General features: G+C 54.7%; 1 protein-coding gene across 1 annotated transcript in view; it reads left to right on the top strand.

The window, feature by feature from the left end:
- PLXNA2 (plexin A2) overlaps window positions 1-22,310 on the top strand; it is a 137,533-nt gene that overhangs the window by 33,783 nt on the left and 81,440 nt on the right. Inside the window, 1 exon segment of the mRNA XM_005429368.2 lies at window positions 15,651-15,785. Within this exon segment, the coding sequence (XP_005429425.1) occupies window positions 15,651-15,785 (135 nt within the window).

The following is a 22,310-nucleotide window of genomic DNA, read 5'->3' as shown; positions in this document are numbered from 1 at the left end:
AGCAGGAATTGCTTTGTGGGCTCTCCTGGCAGCCCCAGCATCTGGGACACGTTGGTTCACAAACGTGGTAACAGCTTATCAGGGAATTGTGGTTTGGATTACAGCAAAATCCCAGAATGAGCAAATCCCTGCCTAATCTGGAGGGCTCTGGCAGCCTGGCTGGGGTTTCTGACAGGGAAATGGAGCTGGCAGGAGTTTCATGTGCCCTCTGGGAACTTTCTCCCGGCTCACATCCCGTTAGGAGAGCAAAGTGAAAATATTTCACTGGTGCCTCCCTCCTTATTTCTGGGCCTCCCTGCATTTGGATTTTCCATTTCTTGCCTCTCCTGGCGGTGCTGGGATGGTCCAGACAATGATTTGCCTTGCCCAGGCACTGCTGAAGCCCTTTGTGTGCCAGAGCTGAGGTGGAGAACCCCAAAGAGGAGCAGGCAGACCCCACCCAACCTTGCCGGGCTCTGCTCCCTCTCCCCTGCACTATTCCGAGCCGTGGGGGATGTGATTTGCATTCCTTGCAGCACCGTGGGATCTCTGATCCCCTCTGGGGGGAGACTACACGAGATTGCAGCAAGACTGGCAGGGAAATTGCTCCAAATTGCACCTCCCGTGGCAAGGACGTGGCTGTGCACAGAGCGGCTCCCGGGAAGGGAGGGGAGCAGAGAGGGACGGGGTGGGACAAGGGGCTCTGGCACCCAGGGACCCTCCGGTGCTCCATCAGGGGAGCTGCTCGGAGCAGGGGCTGCTGGAATGGGCCCAGGGCTGCTGGTTCAGTCTGGGGGCAGGGTCAGCACTGGGGCTCCCCATCCCTGCAGGTGCTCAGGGCCAGGCTGGATGGGGCTCTGGGGAACCTGGGGAGTGCGATGGTCCCCGCCATGGCAGGGGGTTTGCAATGAGGTGATCTTTGTGTCCCTTCCAACCCAAACCATTCTGGGGCTCTGTGAGGTGTGCCAAATACGACTTTGGTGTAAATACAGGCTGCGTTATCTGGCTTTTAGGCCGACACTGGAGGAGCTTTTGTGTGAATGAGAACTGTGCTGGAGCTCCTGACCCCAGCATGGCCCCCGGATCTCTCCTCTGAGGAGGGCAGGCAGCCCAGGAGCCCCGAGCTCTGAGATGGAGCTGGAGCCACGCGGTGCCTTTGGATGCAGCCCGGATCAATGGGGAAGGCTTTGCCCCCTCGCTGTGTAAAACATCCAGAGCAAATGTAGAGTGACAGGAAAGGGGTCAGTGCTCGGGGTCAGCACTGAGGTGCTGGAGGAGATAATCAGACCCTTTTCCTTCCAGTTCAGTGCCTGCCAAAAACACCGGAGTGCCTCACAAAAGTGCAGGGAGCAGCCAAGCGTGAGCACTCAGAGAGGCCAGCACAGGAGGAGCCGCTGTCCCCACCCCAGTGCCACCAGCCCTCATCTCTTTGCTCTGCCCCATGGGCTGGTGACGATCTGAGCTTTGTGACCCGGGGCACGAAGTGTGAGCCTTGCCCCAGGTCACCTGAGACGTGACAAACTTCTCTGGGATGCTCAGGGATGTGTTTTGTGCTCCCTTCTCTGGGATGCTTTGGGATGTGTTTGTACTCCTTTCTCTGGGATGCTTTGTGCTCCCAGGGGCTCAGGGCAGGTGGAAGCAGCCAGCCTGGATTAGCACTGCTGTTAATAGACCTTGAGAGCATCTCTGCTCCCTATGGGGCTGGGCAAAGCCACAACATGAGGTGATTTCAGAAGGGCAGACCCCACTAACCCTACTCTAAGGGGTTTCTCTCCTAAGCTCTCCCAAGGAACATTTTGGAGTTTGCTGCTGTTTAGTCCCAATCTCCCTCCCCAAACAAGGCTTTGGTGCTCAGTGCATCTCCAAAAAGGCTCCCTGCCAGGGATATTTTGACAGAAAGTGTGATAAAATATAACACAGCAGACACCATCCCCCTTACAATTTATAAGGGATTTTGTAACCTGAGGGGATTCATTCTATATCATGTTACAACACATACTATGGATCCTGTCCTCCTGCTTGCTGTTTCTTTGCACACATAATGAACAAATCTGCTTGTATCTGAAAACTTCTTGTGGCTGGGTTTGAGATAATCAAGTTCTCGTCTCCAGCATTTTCCCTTCACTTTGTCCCCAGATGATCTCGCAGTTATCCCGACTTTCTCAAAAGCACAAAATAAAACACTCTGTGAGAGCTGCAATTGCTTTTGACAACTCAATGGCTCTTTGGAATTTGGGAAAACACAAAAAAAAACCCTCCCAGGCTCCTCAGCTCTGCTCCAGATCCCTTCTCCATCTCTTCCCTGTCATTTACACCCCGTGGAGTGGGTGGGAATGGTGGGAGCGAGATGCTGCTTTAGGAGCTGGGCGATAGGTGGGGTTTGGAGGCACGCAGGCAATTTAGCAGGGATAATCAATGGGATTTGGGCATTTTGGGGAATCTGTCTGTGCTGCTCGACGGGCATTTGTGCAAATGCTCAACAGCTTGAGACAGGAGATTTGTTCCCCGCTCCCTCTCCCTGTCAGCTTTTATTTGCCTTCTGTTGCCCTCCCGCACAATCCATAAGCCCTCCTCTTTTGCATGATTGTCTCGATTTGCATTTCCAGCAGATCCACTGACATTTGGCTGGACTCTGGGTGAAACACTCCTTGAAATTAGCCTGCACGTTGAGTTTGTTCTGGGAAGATAAGAAGGGAAGTGGCAGGGGGCCTGGGGGGGAATTACACACGTGAAACTGCACTGGGAAAGGAGCACCAACAGCCAGACTGGAGGCCAGCAATATTTCTCTGGGATTTGTTTGGGAAGCAGAATTTGTCACCGTGGGCAATGGACTCGTCTCCCTCACCCCAGTGGCTCCCAATCCCAGCACAAACCCGTCTGAGGAAGCCAAAGGATAAATTGTCTGCTCGCCTGCTCTGGAGCTGCTCTGTAGTGCTGGCAATGTGAGACTGAGGAGGAATTTTAATTTCATGCTGTGTAAGAAGAGCGCATGCAACAGTAGCAGCCGTATGGATTTTCATATGAATAGAGTACAGTGCTCGTGACAGGGCAGCAGTGTTGTCCCGCAGGTTTGCATTCTTCTCCTTTCTTTGCTGTTCTCACATTCCCCTCGCCGTCCACCCATCCTCGTACTTGCTGAAATGGAAAGTATGTCCCTGCCAGATGGGTGCACAAAGTGACGAGCCTGTTTCTCAGTTAGATGGCAATTGGCTTCAGAGACCTTTTGTTGCTTTAATTTCTGTGCAATCCAAGTGCGAGTCTGTTTTGCTTGAGAGGGAACATTTTTTAGCCTGGTGCCTCTCTTGCTCAGCTTTGCGGGGATCTAAGCACGAGCACTTTGCAGACAGTGGAGCCCATTAATGCTGCTCTGTCTCTAAAATAACAGGACTTCAATCACTCGCTTGGAGGGGGAAGGCAGGTCCTGGGAATGACTGATCCACAGGGATGGGTTGTGTGGGGCTGGACTGGCTGCTTCTCACCCCTTTCTCCTTCCTGGTGATCTCTCTAGTCCTCACCCAAGAGCTGAAGTCACCTCAGCAGCAAAGAATTTGGTTTGTAAAACGTGTCACGCTCTGTTCGGGGGAGGTTTTGTTTTATTTGATTTTAAAAATTTGTGTGTGTTTGTTAGGGAAGGAGCCTGTAGTGATTTTTTCTTGAGGCTGCTGATCTAATACATCCTGCGCAGCCATAAAATATGCTTTAGATAAACTTCTCCTCCTAACATCTGCGAGGAGCCCTGCTCTGCTCGTTTCCATGCTAAAGCGGTCGTTAACGCGCCGGCACATCCCGGGCACGTCTGTCAAACCCAATCAGTTTTGCCAGGTAGGGCAGGTGGATAAATCTGTCTGCGTGCACACGCTGCTCTTTCTGATAGCCCTGCATGGGAGGAAGAGGCATGAATGGGGGAAATCCTTTTCCAGGCTGCTGGGGAGGTGTGTGCACGCAGCGGGAGACGAGCGCAGGAATCGCCGGATTGCCGGCGCAGCGCGAGCCTGGACGCTGGGCTGGGGAAGGGCTTTGCAGCAATGCAAGTGCTTTTCTCTCCCAGCCTCGTCTGTCCCTGTGACAGCTGCTGGCAGCACGCTGAGCTGGAGCCCAGCAGGGCTGGATCTGGCTCTGAGCGTTCCCTGCCAGCCAGCGGGAAGGACAGAGAAACCCGGCGGCATCTCCAGATGGACCTGCCTGGCCATCATCCTTCTCTGGGCTGGGCACAGCCCCAGCCCCTGCCTCAGTGGCCCTGGATAGGGTGGATATTGGGAAAAGTTTCTTCACTGCAAGAGTGGTCAGACCTTGGAGCAGCCCCCCAGGGCAGTGGTGGAGTCACCACCCCTGGAAGTGCTCACAAAAGGGGCAGAGGTGGCTCTGGGACGTGGTTTGGTGGCACCGGCTGAAGGTTGGGCTTGATGATCTTGGAGGTGTTTCCCAGCCTGAAGGATTCTGGGTTCCACAGGAGAGGGGGGACAGCAGCTTTGGCCGTGGCCCCCACCCCGGGCACGCCCTGGTGACAGCTGTGTCCCAGCAGGGGTGACAGCTCCAGGCAGCTGGGTTCAGTGGTTCTTCCATGGCTCACATTGATACAGCTGCAAACACATTAAAGAGTCCAGCAGCAAAGCACACCCCCAATGAATAAAATACAGATTTTCTTCTGGAATCATTGCCTGGAATAGCTCCCTAATGGAGGGAGGGATGGCTGGGAGGGACAGTGACATGTGTCCTGCCTGGGCACGTCCCTTCACCAAGGACTGAGCTCCACCAGTGCCCCCAGAGAGGGGGACCAGCCAGCAGAGCCCAGGCAGAGCAGGGCACACCACCAGTTTGAGCCCTAAAGAACGAGTGCCTGTCTGGATAATTCCAGGAAAATCCCACCAGCCTGCAGGATCACACAATTCCCAAACAATCTGAGGACAGTGAGCTCTCAGTCAGGTTCAACCAAATAATTTCACATTGAATGTGGTGAGTTCCCCTGAGGGCTGGGGGGTTCTTCCCCAGGGTAATTCCAGGAGAAGCTGTCATGGCCTTAGAAGGGAGAGGCCTCCCCAGGGCACCTCTGAGAGATCATCTCACACCCTGAGGAGGGTCAGGTTTGTGCCTGGCAGGAGCAGCCTCTCCTCAGCCCGGCTTAGAGAGGCTGTTGAGAAGCAGTTTCAAGTGCAGGCTGAGAGGGAAGCTAAAGTGACCAATAAAGTCTCTCTTCAGCACTTGTAGAGCCTTTGGGATGCTCTTATAAATCAAAGCCTGCAGGTAGACTCAGGTGCTGGAGCACAGAAGCACAAACAGCATTAATGAGGCCGTGGAACATCATCCCCACGGCGGCAGAAGCAAAGGGGAGGGGGTTTCATCTTGCAGAGCCTGTGCCTCTAATGATGGTGCAAGTCCTTCAGAAGGAAAAAAGGGACAGTCTGGGGAAAAGGACCTTCTGGGCTGGCTCCTTCCCAAAGATCCAGGAGCTGCTCATGTTGCCTGCCTGCTAATTGGAGTTGGCTGTAACTGATTTAGAAAGCGATGGCCTTAGGGAGCTGAGATTGTTGTTTGTGTTTGTCTGGGATTAAATACAGATGGAATTAAAACGAAGGGGGGAAGAAAACCCCACAACAAACCCTCGACTGCAGGAGCAAGCTTTGATGGAATGAATGCCTGCTGCCGGGTCGGGGTCTCGGTGCCATCCCCATGGAAGCACCGGGGAAACAATGAAAGGGTAGAGGCAGAAATAGAAAGCAAAAAGATGAGTGGACTCTGATGAAAGGAGTCGTATTAATAATGAAAACTGGAGGGTTTGAAGCTGCTTTAGAATGAATTTTCAAGGCACAGAGCCCCTGGGGAGCAGGTGGAGGCACAAACCACAGCACTCCAGATGCTCAGAGCAGGACCCGGCTCCCAGCCAGGCTCTGGCAGCACAAACTGCAGGAGGAGACAGGGAAATACCTAAATCCCTGCTGGCTTGGGCTGGCCAGGCCATTTTCCTCCAACACCAGGAAAATTGGGGTCTCATGGCTTGAGGTCATGGCAAGATTCCTTCACAGCTGAGTGCAAGCCGTGACACAACCAATAAATCACGGCAGTGACAAAGCAGGAGGCCGGGGATCATTAGCAGATTTCTCTCTGCAGAGGTGTGGGTGTGCAGGGGGCTGTGCTGCTTCTCAGCAATGGGAGAGGAAGGCAAGAAGGAGCTCAGCTCCTGCGACATTGAGCCTCGTGCACAGAAAATCTCACTGGGAAAATCTGTCCTGGGAGGGAACTTTCCATAGCAGTTCTGAGCCTTGGCTCAGTTTGTAGCCCTTGTTTTAAAGGCTTTAGGAACATTTGATACCTGGTCTGGTTTTAGTGAGAGCGATTCAAAGAACCCCCCCCCTTGTTGGAACTGCAGGGGATGGCAAAGAGCCTTGAGACACTCCAACAAATACTCCTACAATGATATCACTTTCAAACCTGTGTTTCAGCAGGCTGGTGTTGAGTCTGAAGATGAAGGTGTGACTGCTGGGAGGTGTCTGTAGTTTGTCACAGGTGAAATTTAGAAAGAAAACAGAAATATTTGACAGTGGTTTCAGCAGCTCAGCTCCTCGTTGCTGGGGATGGATGAAATGGTTAAGTGAAGGTGCCTTCTCTCTGTGCTTTCTTGGTTTCTCTGCCTCCCTGTTGGCACACGCATCCACATTCTCTGTTCCTCTCCCATCTGCTTCCCCTTCCCAAAATTCGAACATTTCACTCTTAAAATTCTGCCTTCATGTATATGAATGAACGAGGAAAATATCACTGCAAGCCACGAGGGCTGGGTGCTGGGATGGGTTCTGCTCTGCACCACAAACCCCCTGGGAGCTGTGGTGGCCTCCAGCCCTGCCTGGTTGTGCTGAGCATCCCCGCGAGGAGCCTGTTTCTCCACCAGGCTCTCAGCTGTGCCTCCCAGGCGCTGAATTTGGGCAGGCAGGGGTGGTGCTGTCCCAAAATCCCGGTGAGATGGGGGTTCCACTCCAACATCAGCAGGGAGGGGGCTCTGGGTGAGCTGCTGGCCTGGCCCCAAGCCCCTCGGGGCTGTAACTGGAGCAGCACTTTGGGGAGATGAGGCCCCCAGAGCAGGGGAAGCTTGGAGGGAAGCAGCCCAAAGGACAGCACAGGGGGAGCTGCTCCGGTGTTGAATTACTGAGCCACACACGCAGTGTTTGCCTAACCAGCTAGACCTGAATTGCTGTTCAAACACTGCTCTGCTGCCTGACGCTGGCAATCAGGGAGCTAATTACACTGGATTAGGGTTTTTCTCTTAATTACATGAAAAATTTAGCGCGGCTGATGTTCATGAGGCTGCAGGGGATTAGGGCGGAAGCCACGTGTTTATGCACAGGTCAACGATGGAGCGGGGCAGGAATGTGCTGGGGCTTTGTGTCTGCCACCCCTGCACCCAGCCTGGGCCCAGCTCCTGCTGCCGATGTTGGGAAAGGGACAGAGGGACAGGGACAGGGACAGAGGGACAGGGACAGAGGGACAGAGGGACAGGGACAGAGGGACAGAGGGACAGGGACAGGGACAGAGGGACAGGGACAGAGGGACAGGGACAGACGTGTGCCCTGAGCCCAGCCCAGCAAACCCCACTGCAGCCCAGGCCTGAGCAGCGTTCCATGTGTTGCACACACAGATTATTCAGAGCCAGCTCATCTGCTTATCTGCTGATTGATGCTGAGATGCTGCAAAGGGCATGTGCCAAAGGCTTAGGGAGTTTCAGTGCAGAGATGGAAGAGATTTTGCTTTTTATTTTTATTTTTATCCTTGATCTGGCCCAGAATAGCACTGGGGAAGCAGCTCAGAGGGGCAGCAGGAGCTTTCCTCACACACCAGGGACCTGAGCTACCTCAAACCTCTGTCTGATGGAGATTGGGGGATGAATGAGCACACAGGAGAGATTCAGGCCCAGGAATTTATCTTTTAGAGCCTCCCCTCAGGATTCCTCAGTGCTTCCAGGACAGGGAATGCACCAGCCAATGTCCCTGGGCCCAGCCAGCCCTGTTGTCCTGCCTGGTGCCCTCCTGCAGGTGACATTGCTGCAGCTCCTGCGTGCCCAGGGATGCTGAACAGCCCCAAACACAGAGCCAGCCCCTGCTGGGGCTTTGCCAGAGCCCAGGCAGGCAGCAGGGCCAGGGGAGGGCTGCAGGGAGCCCTGGGGCTCTGCCAGCCTGCCCGGGGCTCTGTGTCCTCACACGACCTCCAGAGACCCAGCCCTTTGTGAGGCCCTGCCCCAGCTCACAAGCAGAAAATGCCCATTGCCAGCTGCAGCTCTGCTCCTGCTGGGCAGGAGGGCCTGGGGGGTGGGAGAGACTCATCTCCCCCATTTCCCTCATTTGCCGGGATCTGAGCTGAGCTGAGCTCGGTAATTCTCTCACATCCTCTGCCCCAGCAAGGTTAGATCTGATCAGTAACACATGACTGGCTCTGCATGCACAAGTGAAACCAAAAATATGCACGGCCTCCTTGTTCACCTGCTCGCTCCTGCCTGACCCAGAGCGGCGCAGAACCACCCGGCAGGATTTACCCACAGCTTTATAAACCCCAAAGACAATAAAATCTGCATTCTCTTTTTTCCTTCTGGGTTTTTGGCCCTCAGCAGCTCCGAGTCTGGCTCATGTGCCAGCATCCCCGGGAGGTGCTGGGCAGGAAATCGAAGCCATTTCAAACATATTACTTACATGATGTTTTCAAAGAGGAAAGAGAATAATATTTCCTGAGGAACTCTGTGGCTCCCACCTGATCAGCTGGAAGCTGTGGCTTTGGAGAAACAGGGTTTTTTGTGTGGCAATTTTTGACAGTCATTTAGTTTTTTCCTCCTTGGGGAGAATCACGACTCACTGAAGCTCGTTTAGAGCAAACTCCACATTAGACAGTCTTGTCTAAGTGGCTTTTGATGCCATTTTACATGGCCACTCAAGGTCAACAAAGCAAAGCAAGCAGGACCAATCCCTTCAGCTGTGAAATGCAGAGCTGGAGGAGGATGTTCCTGGGGAGAGAGAGCCTGGCACGGAGCTGTGCAGGATTATTCAGCTGGAAGGGCACAGGTGAGGTGTGGACACATAACACAGATGCAGGGCTATTTTGGGGGCCTTGGGCAAGAGCTGCAAATGGGTTGTGACAAGCACATACCTGGTGCCTCCCTCGCCCTGAATAACACCAGGATGACACCAGCTGTGGGCTTGCTCTGCTGCTCTCTGTCCCTCACAGAGCTCAGGCTCAGCACTCAGCCCTGTTCTCCTGTTCTCACTCCCCGAATGCCTCTCACGCCTCCCTCCATCCCTGAGTGTGTCCTGCAGGCAGAGCCGGGCAGTTCTGGGTTTCTGTCCTGGCTCGTGTGTTCCTTTGGGTCCCTCTAACACCCAGCCCAGCCTTGGCTCAGGACAAAGGGCAGAGAGTGGGAACAGGCAGGGAATGCCCCTGCCCTGGGTTGGTGGCACCCAGAGGGCTCAGGGGCAGCCTGGGCTGTGCCCACCCAGCCAACCCTGCATCTCCAGGCTGCCAGGCCCACAGGATGAGAGCAGGATGCTGTAGCAATAAAAACCCCTCTGCCTGCTCCTGGAGCTGTCACCTCCCCAAAAATCAAACAGGAGGGGAAAGGGAGAAGGGGTTATTGCTGAACAGAGGGGAGGGATGTCCCTGCTCCCTGGGGACAGATTAGAGAGGACAGGGCTTGTGCCCTGGGCTCTCCTCCTCCTGGGATGCCCCCAGGACCCTGAGTGTTCCCCTTTGAGGGTGGAGTTTGATGCTGCTGGAAGGTGCAGGGCTGCTGGCCCTGGACCCCCAGCAATTGTGTCTTTGCAACCAGTGCTCCAAAGGAATCAGCTCTGCTCCTGCTCAGCATCCCCTGCTCCCTGGAGCCCCCAGATTTACAGCCTTTGCCTTTGCACTGAGCCCTCTCCTGCAGCAGATTTCCTCAGAACTATGCAAGAAAACCTTTTGGGCACCTCATACATCATTCTGTACACCTCACTGCTGGTTTTGGCTGCTTCAGGCTGGTCTGTGCCTCGCAGAGGTGGTTCCAGCTCCAGGGTGTGCAGAGCCTTCCTGGGGGCACAGAATGGGAAGGAGCTTCCCTCAGGATGGGAGGGAGAGCTGGGCCTCCAGGAGAAGACAATGCTGCTGATTTAAAGCACCATCCAAAGCAATCCAGCCTTGCCAGCCCAAATTTCATTCTAATGAATCCATCCCCGGAAGAATACTACTTAATTAATTAGCAGCTCATTTGCATGAGGTGGCATGTTATTAAAGTTGTGCTGCTGCAAGTAGGGCTGTGACAAGGTGTGAGCTGACAGCTTTTCAAATAAAAAGTCTTTTCAAGCAATGATCTCCTGAACTGGCAGCTTTGTTCTGAACGAGCCTCTCATGCAGCAATAAATTAAAGACATGGGGCTGCTGATTAGGCTCTGCATGGTGCCTGTGTGCCACCCTCCCTGCCTCATCCAGAGCAGCTCTGCACCAGGGTGGAGGGAGCAGAGGGGTGGGAGAGCCTGGAGGAGGAAAGAACCTCTCCAGTGGCAATTTCTCATAAGGGTTTGTCCTGCCAGGCTGTCTGAGCTGCTGCTTCACCCCAACAATTGGCTCCTTTCCCCTCCAGAACCCTGCAGAAAGGCAGCAGGGGATCCTTCTCCCCGTCTCTTTCCTCGTGGAAGGGCTGTGTTGATGGAAGAAATGTTTGTGGGATCTCTTCTCCTGGCAGGTCCAACATTGTGCGTGCCCCACACAGACAGTGAGGCTGGGGGTCCCTGCCTGCCCCTGCTCAGGTGCTGCCCACCTCACCTGCCCGCTCTGCTCCCCTCTCCCACCCCCTGGAACGCCAAGGAACAAACCCAGGCCCAGCTGCTCAGCCAGGAGAGTCAGAGATGCTGCAAGGCAGGAATTGTCTGAGCCAAGGGCAGTTTCAAATTCCCAACTGAAGCATTGGCAAGGCGGGCTGCAGGTGACAGGGGACCTGTGTGGCCCTCCTGGGGAGCAGGGGCAGTGTTGGGATGATCCTCCAGGGCCTGACACGCAGACTTTGTGCAGACTTTCTCCTGACACGCAGACTTTGTGCAGCCTTTCTCCTGACATGCAGACTCTGTGCAGACTTTCTCCCCATGGCTTTGCAAGGGCAGCCCCAGCAGTGATTAGTGAGAGTATTTAATGTTCGGTTGGGCAGTGTGAGCTGGGCGAGGATGGATGGATTTTCTCCTCCCTCAGGGAGCAGAGCTGCTCTCAGGAGCTGCTTTGCCTCCGCCTGACAGCGCCATGGGCTCTGCAGGGAGCCATCCATGGAGGCTGTGGGGCCAAGACAAAGGTGATGCCCACGGTGACAGAGCCATTCCCTCCCAATCTGGGAGAAATGCATAAAGAAAATGTGACAGGAGAGAAAGAGCCTGGCAGAGAGGGAGCCTGCAGGTAATGAAGTTAATTGGATATGCTGATTTGAGTGGAATGTGCATGTAAGGTTTGTCATTAGCTTTCTCAGGGACACATCTATGATTTAAAGGAAAGACACCCAATGGGATTCCTGTTGCACTTGAATTCTGAGGGGAGGCTTCCCACGTGGAGCCCAGTGCCATCCTGCTGTTCCTGCCTGCAGGGAAGGCTGGGGGGGAACACGGGGAGGGATCCTGCAGGGGCCTGGCACACCTGCATTGGCAAATTCAGATCCCACACGTGGGGTGGGCTGGCTGAAGGATCCTCAGAAACCTCCCCACCCCTCTGGGTTCAGCGATGACCTGGAAATGGGTCCAGCCCAGATGCCAGCAGGGAGTCTGGGGGGCACTTTACTCCAGAATTTCAGAGAGCGCCTGAAATTGTTATTTGGGTAATAATTTGCAGTTCCAGTTGTGGATTCTCCCCTCCTGAAGGTTGCTGTGGGGGTCAGAGGATGCAGGACCAGGAGAATCATGCAGGGCCAGCTTTTCACTCCACTGCCATTACAAAAATCAGCAAGTTCAGGCAGTGCCTGCTGCTCCTGGCCCTGGGAATCCTCTCAGGAGCCCCTCCAGTGCCTCCCTGGCTGTTTCCACATGGAAGCCCAAAGTGCTTTGGGACCCGTGAGGCCCCTGCGGAGGTGGGGAGGGGTTAATGGTGGCCCTGCTGCAGGACCCAGCCCGGGCAATCAGCCCCTCATGCCCGGACTCATTCAGCTGTTTTTTCTGGCACCAGGAATTCCATCCTGAGTCAGCCTGGCGGAAACACCCCTAATGAAAACAGACAGGTAATTTAATCACGGAAAGTTCCTGCAAAGAGATTCGATGTCTCCTAATGGGAGCCTGCTGGGGGGGAATGCAGAGCTATCCCAGCACGGGCACTGCCCGGGCACAGCACCTGAGGGGACCTTTCCTGCACGAGGTGTGCTGGGGCTTCATGTCAGATTAGATCCTTGAGTGGCTGCTGCGCGGTGCCACAATGTGGTATTTTGCTAATCTCTGGTGCTAAAGCCCAGCTTAGCCCGCGGCTGCATTGTGGGGGTATTAGAGAGCTCAGTGTGAGCCCGGCTCTGCAGGGCTGCAGCTCCTGCACCCAGCACATCCTGCTCCTCCACCGGGGCTGCCCTGCCAGCAGGGATGAGTTGGGATTTGCAGATTATGTCATTAGGCACTTCTCAGCAGAGATTTGTAAACATCCAGCAGGAGGGAAGGGCTGGATGTGGCCCGGGCAGCTCCTCGGGTCCCTGTCCGAGTGTGGCAGCCCGTGGTGTGTCCTCCTGGCTCTGCTGTCCCTCTGATTCCAGTTTCCAGCTCTTGAGGTGCCCCTGTGCTCCACCCATCCCCACCCTGCTTCCCTCTCCTGATCCCTTCCCATACCCATCACCCTGGAGAGGAGACAGACAGACAGAGGGGACAGGAGCAAACAGGACCGGGGGAGCCCTGCCAGACAAGCCCTGGATTGGGGATGGGCCCTGGATTGGGGATGGGCCCTGGATTGGGGATGAGCCCGCAGGTGCAGGGCTGGTCCCACCCCCTGCTCCAGGGATGGCTCAGGAGCTGTCAGGCCCCGGGAGGGCACCCACACGTGAGGCAGAGGAATGATTTCCCTCTCCAAACGTCAACAAGAGGCTTCCTGCTGTGTGAGATGATCCCTTTCTTCCTCCTCGGCCGCAGGAATCATCGCTCTTCTCTCTGACATCATCATTTGTTGCCATGGAAACCGAGCGCAGAGCAAGAGATGCAGCGGAGCATCCTGGTGTCACTGGGTGCCCCTCGGCCTGCGCTGGGGGCTCTGGGGGCTCTGGGGCTTCAACACCCCCCCAGGGAGGGGCTCTGCTGTCCCTTTGTGCTGTGCCCTGGGCCACCCAACGGTGACAGAGTCCCCGAGAGCCCCTGGGCTGCTCCCTGGGCTTTGTGGGGGCAGGAGGGCACAGCCAGTGCCCAGCACCCCGTGCTGTGCCCCAAAACTCCATTCCAGGCACCAAACCCATTCCAGGCTCCCCTTCCAGGCACAGCTCCGAGCCCTCAGCCGGGCTGGAGGAGCCGTCGGGCGCTGCCTCCAGCCCAGAGCTGCAATTCCCAGTTGGAATTGGTCTGCACCAGCCTTGTCCAGTGGTATCTCTCTTTATTAGCCCTGTCTGACCTCATTACTAGAAAGAAGCTCAATTTAACGAGCTGCCGGTGCCCTGAGGGAACTCTGGAAAACAGTTGTTTTTCACAAAGGCTGCTGATCCTTCATGTCCGGGCTTCCATTGCTGTCTGGCCATTAATCAGTCCTTTGTATGGTGGTGGCTGTGGAGCCCAGACAGCCCCGCGCTCCTGCTCTTTATTCCTCGGGTGATTTCTGTCCCTCTGTCCCTGCTGCAGCATGGGTGACTCAGGTGGCAGCACCCAGTAAGGCACTGGGCTCATACTGGTGTGGATCTGCCTCTGATTCTTGGTATTCCACGGGGGCTGTGACGATCCTAATTCTCACAGGCGGAATTAAAGCAGGGTTTGACCTTCTGCCTTTTGGGGGATTTTGCTTTCTTTGACCTTCTGCCTTTTGGGGGATTTTGCTTTCTGAAAATTCAGGGCTTTCGAGGCAGGCTTGGGCTGGCAGCTTAATCCTGCCAGGGGCTCCTGTGCCTGTGGGTGTTCCACAGACCACTCACATTCCCACCTGGTGTTCCTCTATAGCACTGAACACTCGGGAGGTTAAGGGAAAAGGAGAGAAATGCAGAAAATGAATGTGTTTGTGTGTAGCCAACATGTCTGTACATGGCAGGAGGCACCGGGGCTCTTTCCAAGGGGAGGATTTATTTGGAGAGGGTGCAGGGGAGCAGCTCTGCTCTCCTGGTATCTCCAGCTGGGGTGGCTCATTTCTCAGCTAAACCATAAGATTTTTAACAACCTGCTCTCTTAGCTCCTGGGGACATGCACCAGAAAAAAGAGCCAGCCCTTTCTGTGCCAGTCCTGCCTCTTCCGAAGGTTAGACCTTCGAATTTTCCTGCCTTTTGCTCCGTTATGCAGCCAGGCAGGGAATTTCGGGGTGGCAGAAAGGGTTGGGGCAGCACAGCCTGGTGGGAGCTGCTGGCATCTCTGGGATACGGGGTTTTCCTAGGGCCGTGTTCCCTCTCCTGGATGGGCAGCAGCCGCATCCCGGCAATTCCCGGCAATTCCTGCACATCCCAGCGCATTCCCGGCAATTCCCCGTACATCCTTGGCACATTCCCGGCAATTCCCGGTACATCCTTGGCACACTCCCGGCACACCCCACTGCATTCCCGGCTCATTCCCGGTACATCTCGGCACATCCCCGGCAATTCCCAATACATCCTGGGCACATTCCCGGCTCATGCCCGGCTCATTCCCGGCAATTCCCGGTACATCCCCGGCTCATCCCGGGCTCCCCAGCCCATCAGCGCTGTCGCTGCCTGCCCGTGGCTCCCCCAGCCCCGTTCCCGTCCCGCGGCTCTCCAAACGCGCAGATCCTGGTGGGAAAGGCAATGTCAAGAGTTTGTTTATCCTCTCCCCTCGCCGCGCACAGCCCCCGAGGCCATCAATTATTAACTCGGGCAAGAGAAGGCGTTTCCTCCGCAGCAGCGGCTGCTGGCAGGGATGGGGCTTGTCACAGCCCGGGCAGGTTTTCCTGCGGGAGCAGGGAGGTGGTTTTGTGGGATGGAGGGATGCTCAGAGGGTGTGGTGCTGTGCCAGAGCTCTGCTCGCTCAGCACAACGGGCTGGGCTGGCCTTGCCTCGCTGAATCCTCCAGACAGGAAAGTGGCAGCAGCATCCCCAGGTTTTAAGCGGAGATGATGCTCCAGGAGGATTCCGTGGCAGGAAGAGGTGGTGGAGATTATCCAAGTGTCATTCTATAGGTGTCTGGAGAATTAAAAAAATACCTCTGCAGTATCTTGGCTTTGCTGTTGGCTGTAGAGTTTTGTGGTCTCCTTTCAGGTTTATTTTAGAGAGAATCTTAAAAGTTTACAGTTTTCCTTCCCCCTGGATGGTCAATCATGGCTCACTGGAGGTCTCTGCACTTGCCTTGCAACCACAAAATTCTCTCATTATTTCTCCTGGAGTGGAGAAATCACATTGGCTGCAGTGGAGACAGAACCTTCGCTCCAGCTCCTGCTCCCACTCTGCTCTGTCTGCAGTTCGGAGCTGAGATTTTTGGATTCATTCCTTTTCCTACCTTGTCCCCCTCCTCCCCTCACCCCAAAACAAAGGCAGAATTTGTCAGCTGTGAGGTGCCGCTGACCTGTGTATGTGTTTTGTGCTGCAGATCCGGGCGGATGGGCCGCCCCAGGGCGGGATCCAGTACGAGGTGGTGCCGGTGTTCAAGGACGGCAGCCCGGTGCTGCGGGACATGGCCTTCTCCACGGACCACAAGTACCTGTACGTCATGTCAGAGCGCCAGGTGAGTGCCTGCTGCCCTGCCCTGCCCGGGGCAGTCCTCCTCCCTTCCTCAGCACTGTGCTCTGGAGATCAGCCCCGAGGTGCTGAGAGCCAGGGGGAGCTCGGGTTTTTCTGCCCCTGAGCAGAAATTGCTTGGGGGAGAGCTGAACCTGCTTGTTCCTGGCTGGAAGTGATGGGAACTGAGCTGGTTTGGGGCTCTGAGCTGTTCCTGCCTCAGTCATGAGCTGCAGGGGTTCCTTGGTTATAAAGTGAATTGAAAACAGCACAGAAATGTTTGAGAAGAGGGCAAAGTCTTCTCCCCGCTGAAAACCTCAAGTGAGTGAACCCCTGGGGCTGAGGAAGGCATTTTGTGCTTGTTGGAAACACTCAGAGACAGACACTTGCATGAGCAGCCACAGTTCCAGATCCCATCCAGTTCGGGCTGGGATTAGATGGCAATAATGAGATGTGTGCAAACTTTGCAATTGAATTATTTCATTCAAATGTTAATGCTTGGTCACTGTGCAGGAGCCACGTGCTGCCCATGCTCCCAGCAGGGAGGAAAGGACCCAGTGTGGATCTCAAACAGTTGAGGAAGTGTTTTCATTAGGAGCAAAGTCCAGGGGGAATGCCTCTAACTCATCTTTTATGAGGCAAGAGCGTCTTAATATTCATCAAAGCGCTAATTTGCTTAATTGTGAAACAAAAAGATGTGAAGAGAATTAGCAAATAATAGAATATTCCTGGAACATTAATTCCATTTCCAGCCACGGCTCTTCCTTGGGGAGACTCCAGGAGCTGGGGGCTGTTGCCTCTCATTCCTTGCAGGCTTTGCCCCAGGATTTGCCTGTTGCCCTTGCAGCAATGCGTGCTCTGGATCCCAAAATCCAGCAGCCCATGCATATGGATCCTGTCAGCTCCTGTGGTGACCCCAGTGCCCCCATCCTGCAGTGTGATAGGTCAGCAGAGTGCAGCCAAGGAGATATTGTTCCCTGGTTCTCTATAAAGGAGGCTGATGATTGAAAAGGGGTCAGCACCGAGGGGAGGAGGGAGGTCCAGCAGCTCCAGAGGGCTGAGGCTGTAAATGGTGAGAGGAGCGCTCAGAAGGACTGAGAACACACAGCAAAAAAACGGCCTCTGAGGGCTGGAAATGGAGAACAAACCGAAATTTGCCACAGCAGAATGCCACAGGGAGCAGCTGCTCCTGGCAGGGCTGTGCTGCAGTTAACTGGGGGGATTGCTCAGAGCTGGGGTTTGATATCTGAGACAGAACCAGGCCAGGGCTGTGTCCACACACAGCCCTGGAGGAAGGGCTGGGGTTGTGCCATTCACCTGGGGAAGGTGCTGGGGTTTGTGAATTCACCTGGGGAAGGTGCTCCCCAACAGCTGCTGGCACCTCCTGAGCCCCTCTGGGCATGGGGACAGCCCTGGGACAGCCCTGGGATGGGCTCTGGGTACAGCTCTGGACCTGGGGCTGGGGGGCTGGAGTTGTGGGGCAGTGGGGCTGTGGGGATGGAGCTGTGGGGCAGTGGGGCTGTGGAGATGCTTCCCACAGAGGATGGAGGGAGCTCCTGGGCACGGAGCCCAGCTCCCTTCTGTGCAGGCAGCAGCCAGGACCAGCTTTGTGCAGAACTGCAGGGAAAAGAGCCTCTCCCTGCTCAGATCTGGAGCTGTGGCTGCAGGCACAGCCCTTCCCCATCCCCTGGCTCCTGTCCCAGCCCTGTCTGTGCTTTGCTCCAGTTTTTTCCTCCCTCTTTTTTCGAGCTCTCCCCGAGCCTTTCATGTCTCGCTGCCAACTCCTTCCAAAGCAGAATATTTGACATTTGATTTCACTCCCACAAAGCACAGAAGCAACAGTTGCACAGCCCGATCCGGGGGAGAGAGGAATAAAGAAACTTTGCTTCCAGGCACTCAGGGCTCTTGAACCACTCGGTTTAAGGGTGGTTATTAGGAGCTCTTTCAGGTTCCCCTCTCACAGCACCTGCTTTCAAACACTCACAGGGGAAAGGAGAAGTGCCTCTGACACTATTTAAAGCAGGAATTCATTTCTCAGTGTTGGTGGAGCAAACAAAGCCCATTTCTGCACACAGGCTGAGCAAGGCTCGGGGAGAGCTGGATGGAGATGGAGATGATGGATATGATGGAGATGATGGAGATGATGGAGTTGGAGATGATGGAGATGATGGTGATGGGTGGCATTGCAGGAGCTTTGTGGGGTCCCAGGGTGGGAATAGCGCTGGGTCTGGCAGGTGCTGGCAGAGTTAATCTCCCCCAAATCCCAATTTTTGGGTCCTGTCCCCAAATTCACCATGGGTTCTGTGGTGGGGGGACCAGCACGGCCACAGTGAGGGGACCATGGCTCTTCTCAGCCACTGCCCAGCGTGAGCTGCCTCATTTTTCACAGGCAAATTCAATTAACAGTTTCTAGCTGGGAAAAAAACAAACAAAAAAAAACCAAAAAAAAAAAACCCACAAAAAAATAGAATATTGACATGGAATTGGTCACATTGCTGCTTCACTGGTGAGACATGGGTACACCCAGGGCTGATCAAAGAGCAGGTGAAGGGTTAATGGCAATGTTTGACAACTGTGGGGCCACCAACGCCCCCTGATGTAAAAATCCCCATTTTGTCACCGTGTCTGTCACAGAGCCCTCACCAACAACCCCTGCACGTGCAGAAAATCTTCTCTGCTCTCTCCCTTCCAGAGGGAAGGGCTGAGGCTCCCACAAGTGCTGCTGGGGCTGAGCAGAAGTGGCTCTGTAATTCAGCCCAGCAGCATCACTTGTGTGGCTGTCAGCGAGGCAGCTGGGTTTCCTCAGTGTCTGAAAGCTCCAGCTCCATCACTCCTGTGGGATGAGGGTGCTCTGACGGCCCCGAGGCTGCAGGAGCCCTCCCTGCTCCCCTGGCAGGGCTGTGGGCATTATGTAAGCATCAGCAAAACCGGGGCCATAGATTTTCGCAGCTCTCGACAGAAGAGGGAATTTGGTTATTTTTAAGGCAGGAGTGAGAGGAGCTCAATCAAACCCAGGGCAGGGATTGCTGGCTCCAAAAGATTTCAGCACCTAATCAAGGGCTGCAGACGTGGAATTTAAATCAGCAGGATGGAAATGGTGGCTGGAAGGAAGATCCTGTGTTGGGGGTGAGGAAAACACCCCAGGAGGGCCCTTTCCACCCCAGCCTGTGCATCAGGGGCTCCTGGCAGGTGGCAGCTGCAGGGGCAGAGGAGCTGGTGCTGAGCAGGCTCTCCCTCTGCCCCCAGTGCCTCCTCCCTGCCCCAAAACAACGGTGCCAACACGAATTTTCCATTCCCTATTTCCTGGATGTGCCCTCTGTGGCTCTGGAGGGCACAGGTTCGTGTTCTTTCATGGAATCAGAGAACCACAGAACGGTTTGGGTTGGGAGGGACCTCAGATCTCATCCCACCCCAGGTTGCCCCCAGCCCCATCCAAGGTGGCTTTGAACTCTGCAGGGATGGGGCAGCCCCAGCTCCTCCTCCTTTATTCCCAGACCTGTTGCTTTTCCACCGGCTGAACTCCCCCCTCCCTCTCCACATCCATCACTGTAGCTTTAGGTAAAGAAATTGTCTTTCAGCCTGCTTGGGGAGCAGTGAAATATTTGCTTTGCAAGTGCCCCTGTGCCAGGAGCTGCAGCTCTCCAGGGATAATTTGTTGTGCATTCCTCTGCCCTGTAACCCCCAGAGGTTTCAGTCCTGTGCAAACTGCTCTGCTTTGGGCTGAATTTTCTGGATGCTGAGGGAGGGGGAGGCAGACAGGAGCTGCCCAGATGATTTAGGAGAGGTTGGATTGGAGTGAGGGCTGAGAAAAACAGGGGAGCCCATCAGTCCTGGAGCCTGAGCAGGGCTGTAAACACCGATGGTGTCCTGAAGAGAACTGAGAAAACATGATAAAAAATGCACGAGGTGTGGATAAAAGGGTCTGCAGTCATCAAGAGGGAAAAAAATGAACCGATTAAATTTTTAACTACATTATCTGCTAGTTGAACAGCCAGTTAGCTGGACATAATCTCAGCAAACTTTGAGCACTGGCACAGGGAGAAGGGCTCGGCTGGATCCCACCAGAGGTGTCCAAAATCCCCTCTCCCCTGGGCCCCTCCACCTGCTGATGGGCTGGGACAGAGAGGGAGCTGGGATGGGCACAGGAGCCCCCGGAGAGGAAGGGCTGTGCCCCTGCGCTGTGCGCACAGCTCCTCCTCCACCCTCCCAAAATTCCCGACCTCAATCAGGAATAATTAAGAAATTCCGCTAAAAACTTGTCTGCTCTCATTAACAATACCTGGCTGCCAGGGAGGATGTGTTAATTACCACGGATTGCCCAAAAAGCCGAGCCCAGGCAGGTGGGGCAGCCTGCTGGGCTCCTGCTGCCAGCACATTTGTCAGCCCTGCTGGGCTCACCTGCTGCTGGCCCCAGAGCCTCCCCCAGCCTCGGGGATGTCTGTCCAGACCCAAAATAAACGTGGGCAGCTCGGGGCAGAAGCCTGTGAGGTGAGGAATCCTTGGAGAATAAACTTTGAGGGAAGAAGGGCTGGAGGAGGCGTTGGTGTGAGCGGGGGGTCAGTGGGTTTGTTTTTCCTGGATGAGTTCTGTCGCAGACATTGCTCGTGTGGTTGTTCCTTTCAAGTGCTGCCTGCAGTTTGTTTGTTTTGCTTTGGTTTTTCTTTGTATTAGGGCCGTTTCTTCCCCTGCCAGTCACAGCCACAGGGTTCCCACGTGTTTGCTTCGGCATTTGCTTCCCTTTCCAATTCCTCCCTTTCCACAGAGCCATTGTTTCATTTCCATTCCAGCCACCACAGTCCTGAGGTATTTCTAGAATTTCCCTTACGTGCACATTCAGGGGCACAGAGCCTCAGCTCCCCAGGGCTGTGGGGTCTGTAAAGGGATCCAGGAGCTGGGGGCAGCTCTGATGTCCCTCCAGATTTGGTGCCACCACCCCTGCTCCATCCTGAGGGAAGCTGAGCTCATGGACTCCCAGATTTTTTTGGGTTGGAAAGGACCTTAAAGCTCATCCAGTGGAAGTGGACAGGGATACCTCCCAGTCCAGCTCTGTGGGCGATGCTGATGTTCAAGGCTGGGTTTGGAACGCTGCAGGATTTCCTGTCTGGATGGACAGACAGACCCAGGTCTTCCTTAGCAGCAGTAAAAGGAGAGAGCCGTGTTCCCAGGGGGGAAAAGGCCTTGAAGGAGAGATCTGAAATGTCACACTCAGTGCTCAGTGATGAGATTTAAAAGAAAATTTGGCTTCCTTTTCCCCTTTAAAGTTCCCCCTCATCCCCCATCCCCGTGCTCCTGGAATGGTTTGTGTCCCCAGCAGAGGAGGTTGGGGGTACTGAGCCAGCGAGGCCGGGAATTGCTCACATCAGGCACCAACAGAAAGCAAACATAACTCACAATATGCTGAGGGGAGCTCTGAAATTGCACAAATTATTCTATTTTATACTTTAATTAGTTTGAATTAGCAGTGGGAATAGATGCATAAAATGATCCAGCCAAGGGTGAAATGGAAAAAGGGCTGCGGTGTGGAGGATCCCTTTATTGTGGTGGGGTTTGTGCACTCAGTGTGCAGGAGCTGCTCCTGCTGGATCCCTCCATCCCCCTCACCCCTGGCAGTGTCCCAGCCAGGCTGGACAGGGTTTGGGACAGTGGGAGGTGGCGTGGTGGCACTGGAAGGTGACCCCAGGGCAGTGGTGGCACTGGAGGGGGTTTAAGATCCTTTCCAACCCAAACCATTCCTGGGTCTGACTCTGCCAAGTTCAAGTTCTGTCCTGCAGTGCTTCCCTTGGATCAGGCTTTGCCTGGTCTCCTCAAAAGCCTGGGACAATGTGGCACTTTGCTGGTGGCTGTGTGGGCTGGGGAGCAGCTGAGAGTCCCCCCAGCATTGCCCTCTCCAGGCTTCCAGCTCCTGCTTGGACTCAATCTGAGGCTCAAAGGGGCAGAAGGATTTAAGAGAGTTCAAATCCACCCTGACTCTTAAAGCCTTTGCCTTTTTCTCCTTTTCCCCTGAAGGTTCTGAAAAATGCCCCCAGATGAGGTGGAGCTTGACTCAGGCTCCTGCAGGCTCCAGATAGGTTGAAAATTATGGATGTGCCCCAGGGAAAGTGGCTGGAATGGCCTTGCAAGCTGGGACTAAATATAAAAGTTAAGGCTGGTTGTAAAGCAGGAAAAAAACAACTTTTTGTGAGGTTTGCTCTTGCTCTCCCTCCTCCTCCTCCTCCTCCTCCTCTTCTGGAAAAATATTTCCCATTATAACTTTGCTGTGGCAAGAAATGTTGATATTTTCTGGAGGGAGGTACATTAATTTCTCAGGGATGTTCCTGGAGAGTGCATTCAGCATCCCAAATGGAAATCCTGAGCCCTGGGGCAGATCCTGCCTTTCTAACCAAGAACCCCCCTGGCCTTGGGTGTCTCTCCATCCCCAAGGTCCCTCCAGCCCCATCCCCGTGCTGTTCCAGGGAGCCACTTGATAACTGTGGCATTTCTGCCTGATGCTGGGGAGGGGAGGGAGCTCCATCAATAACCCTGTATTTATTTG

Source organism: Geospiza fortis, unplaced genomic scaffold (assembly GCF_000277835.1).
Source record: "Geospiza fortis unplaced genomic scaffold, GeoFor_1.0 scaffold422, whole genome shotgun sequence".
NCBI classification, from domain to species: Eukaryota; Metazoa; Chordata; class Aves; order Passeriformes; family Thraupidae; genus Geospiza; species Geospiza fortis.
The sequence above is the reverse complement of the archived record's forward strand: the minus strand, read 5'-3'. Positions and strand labels throughout refer to the sequence as shown.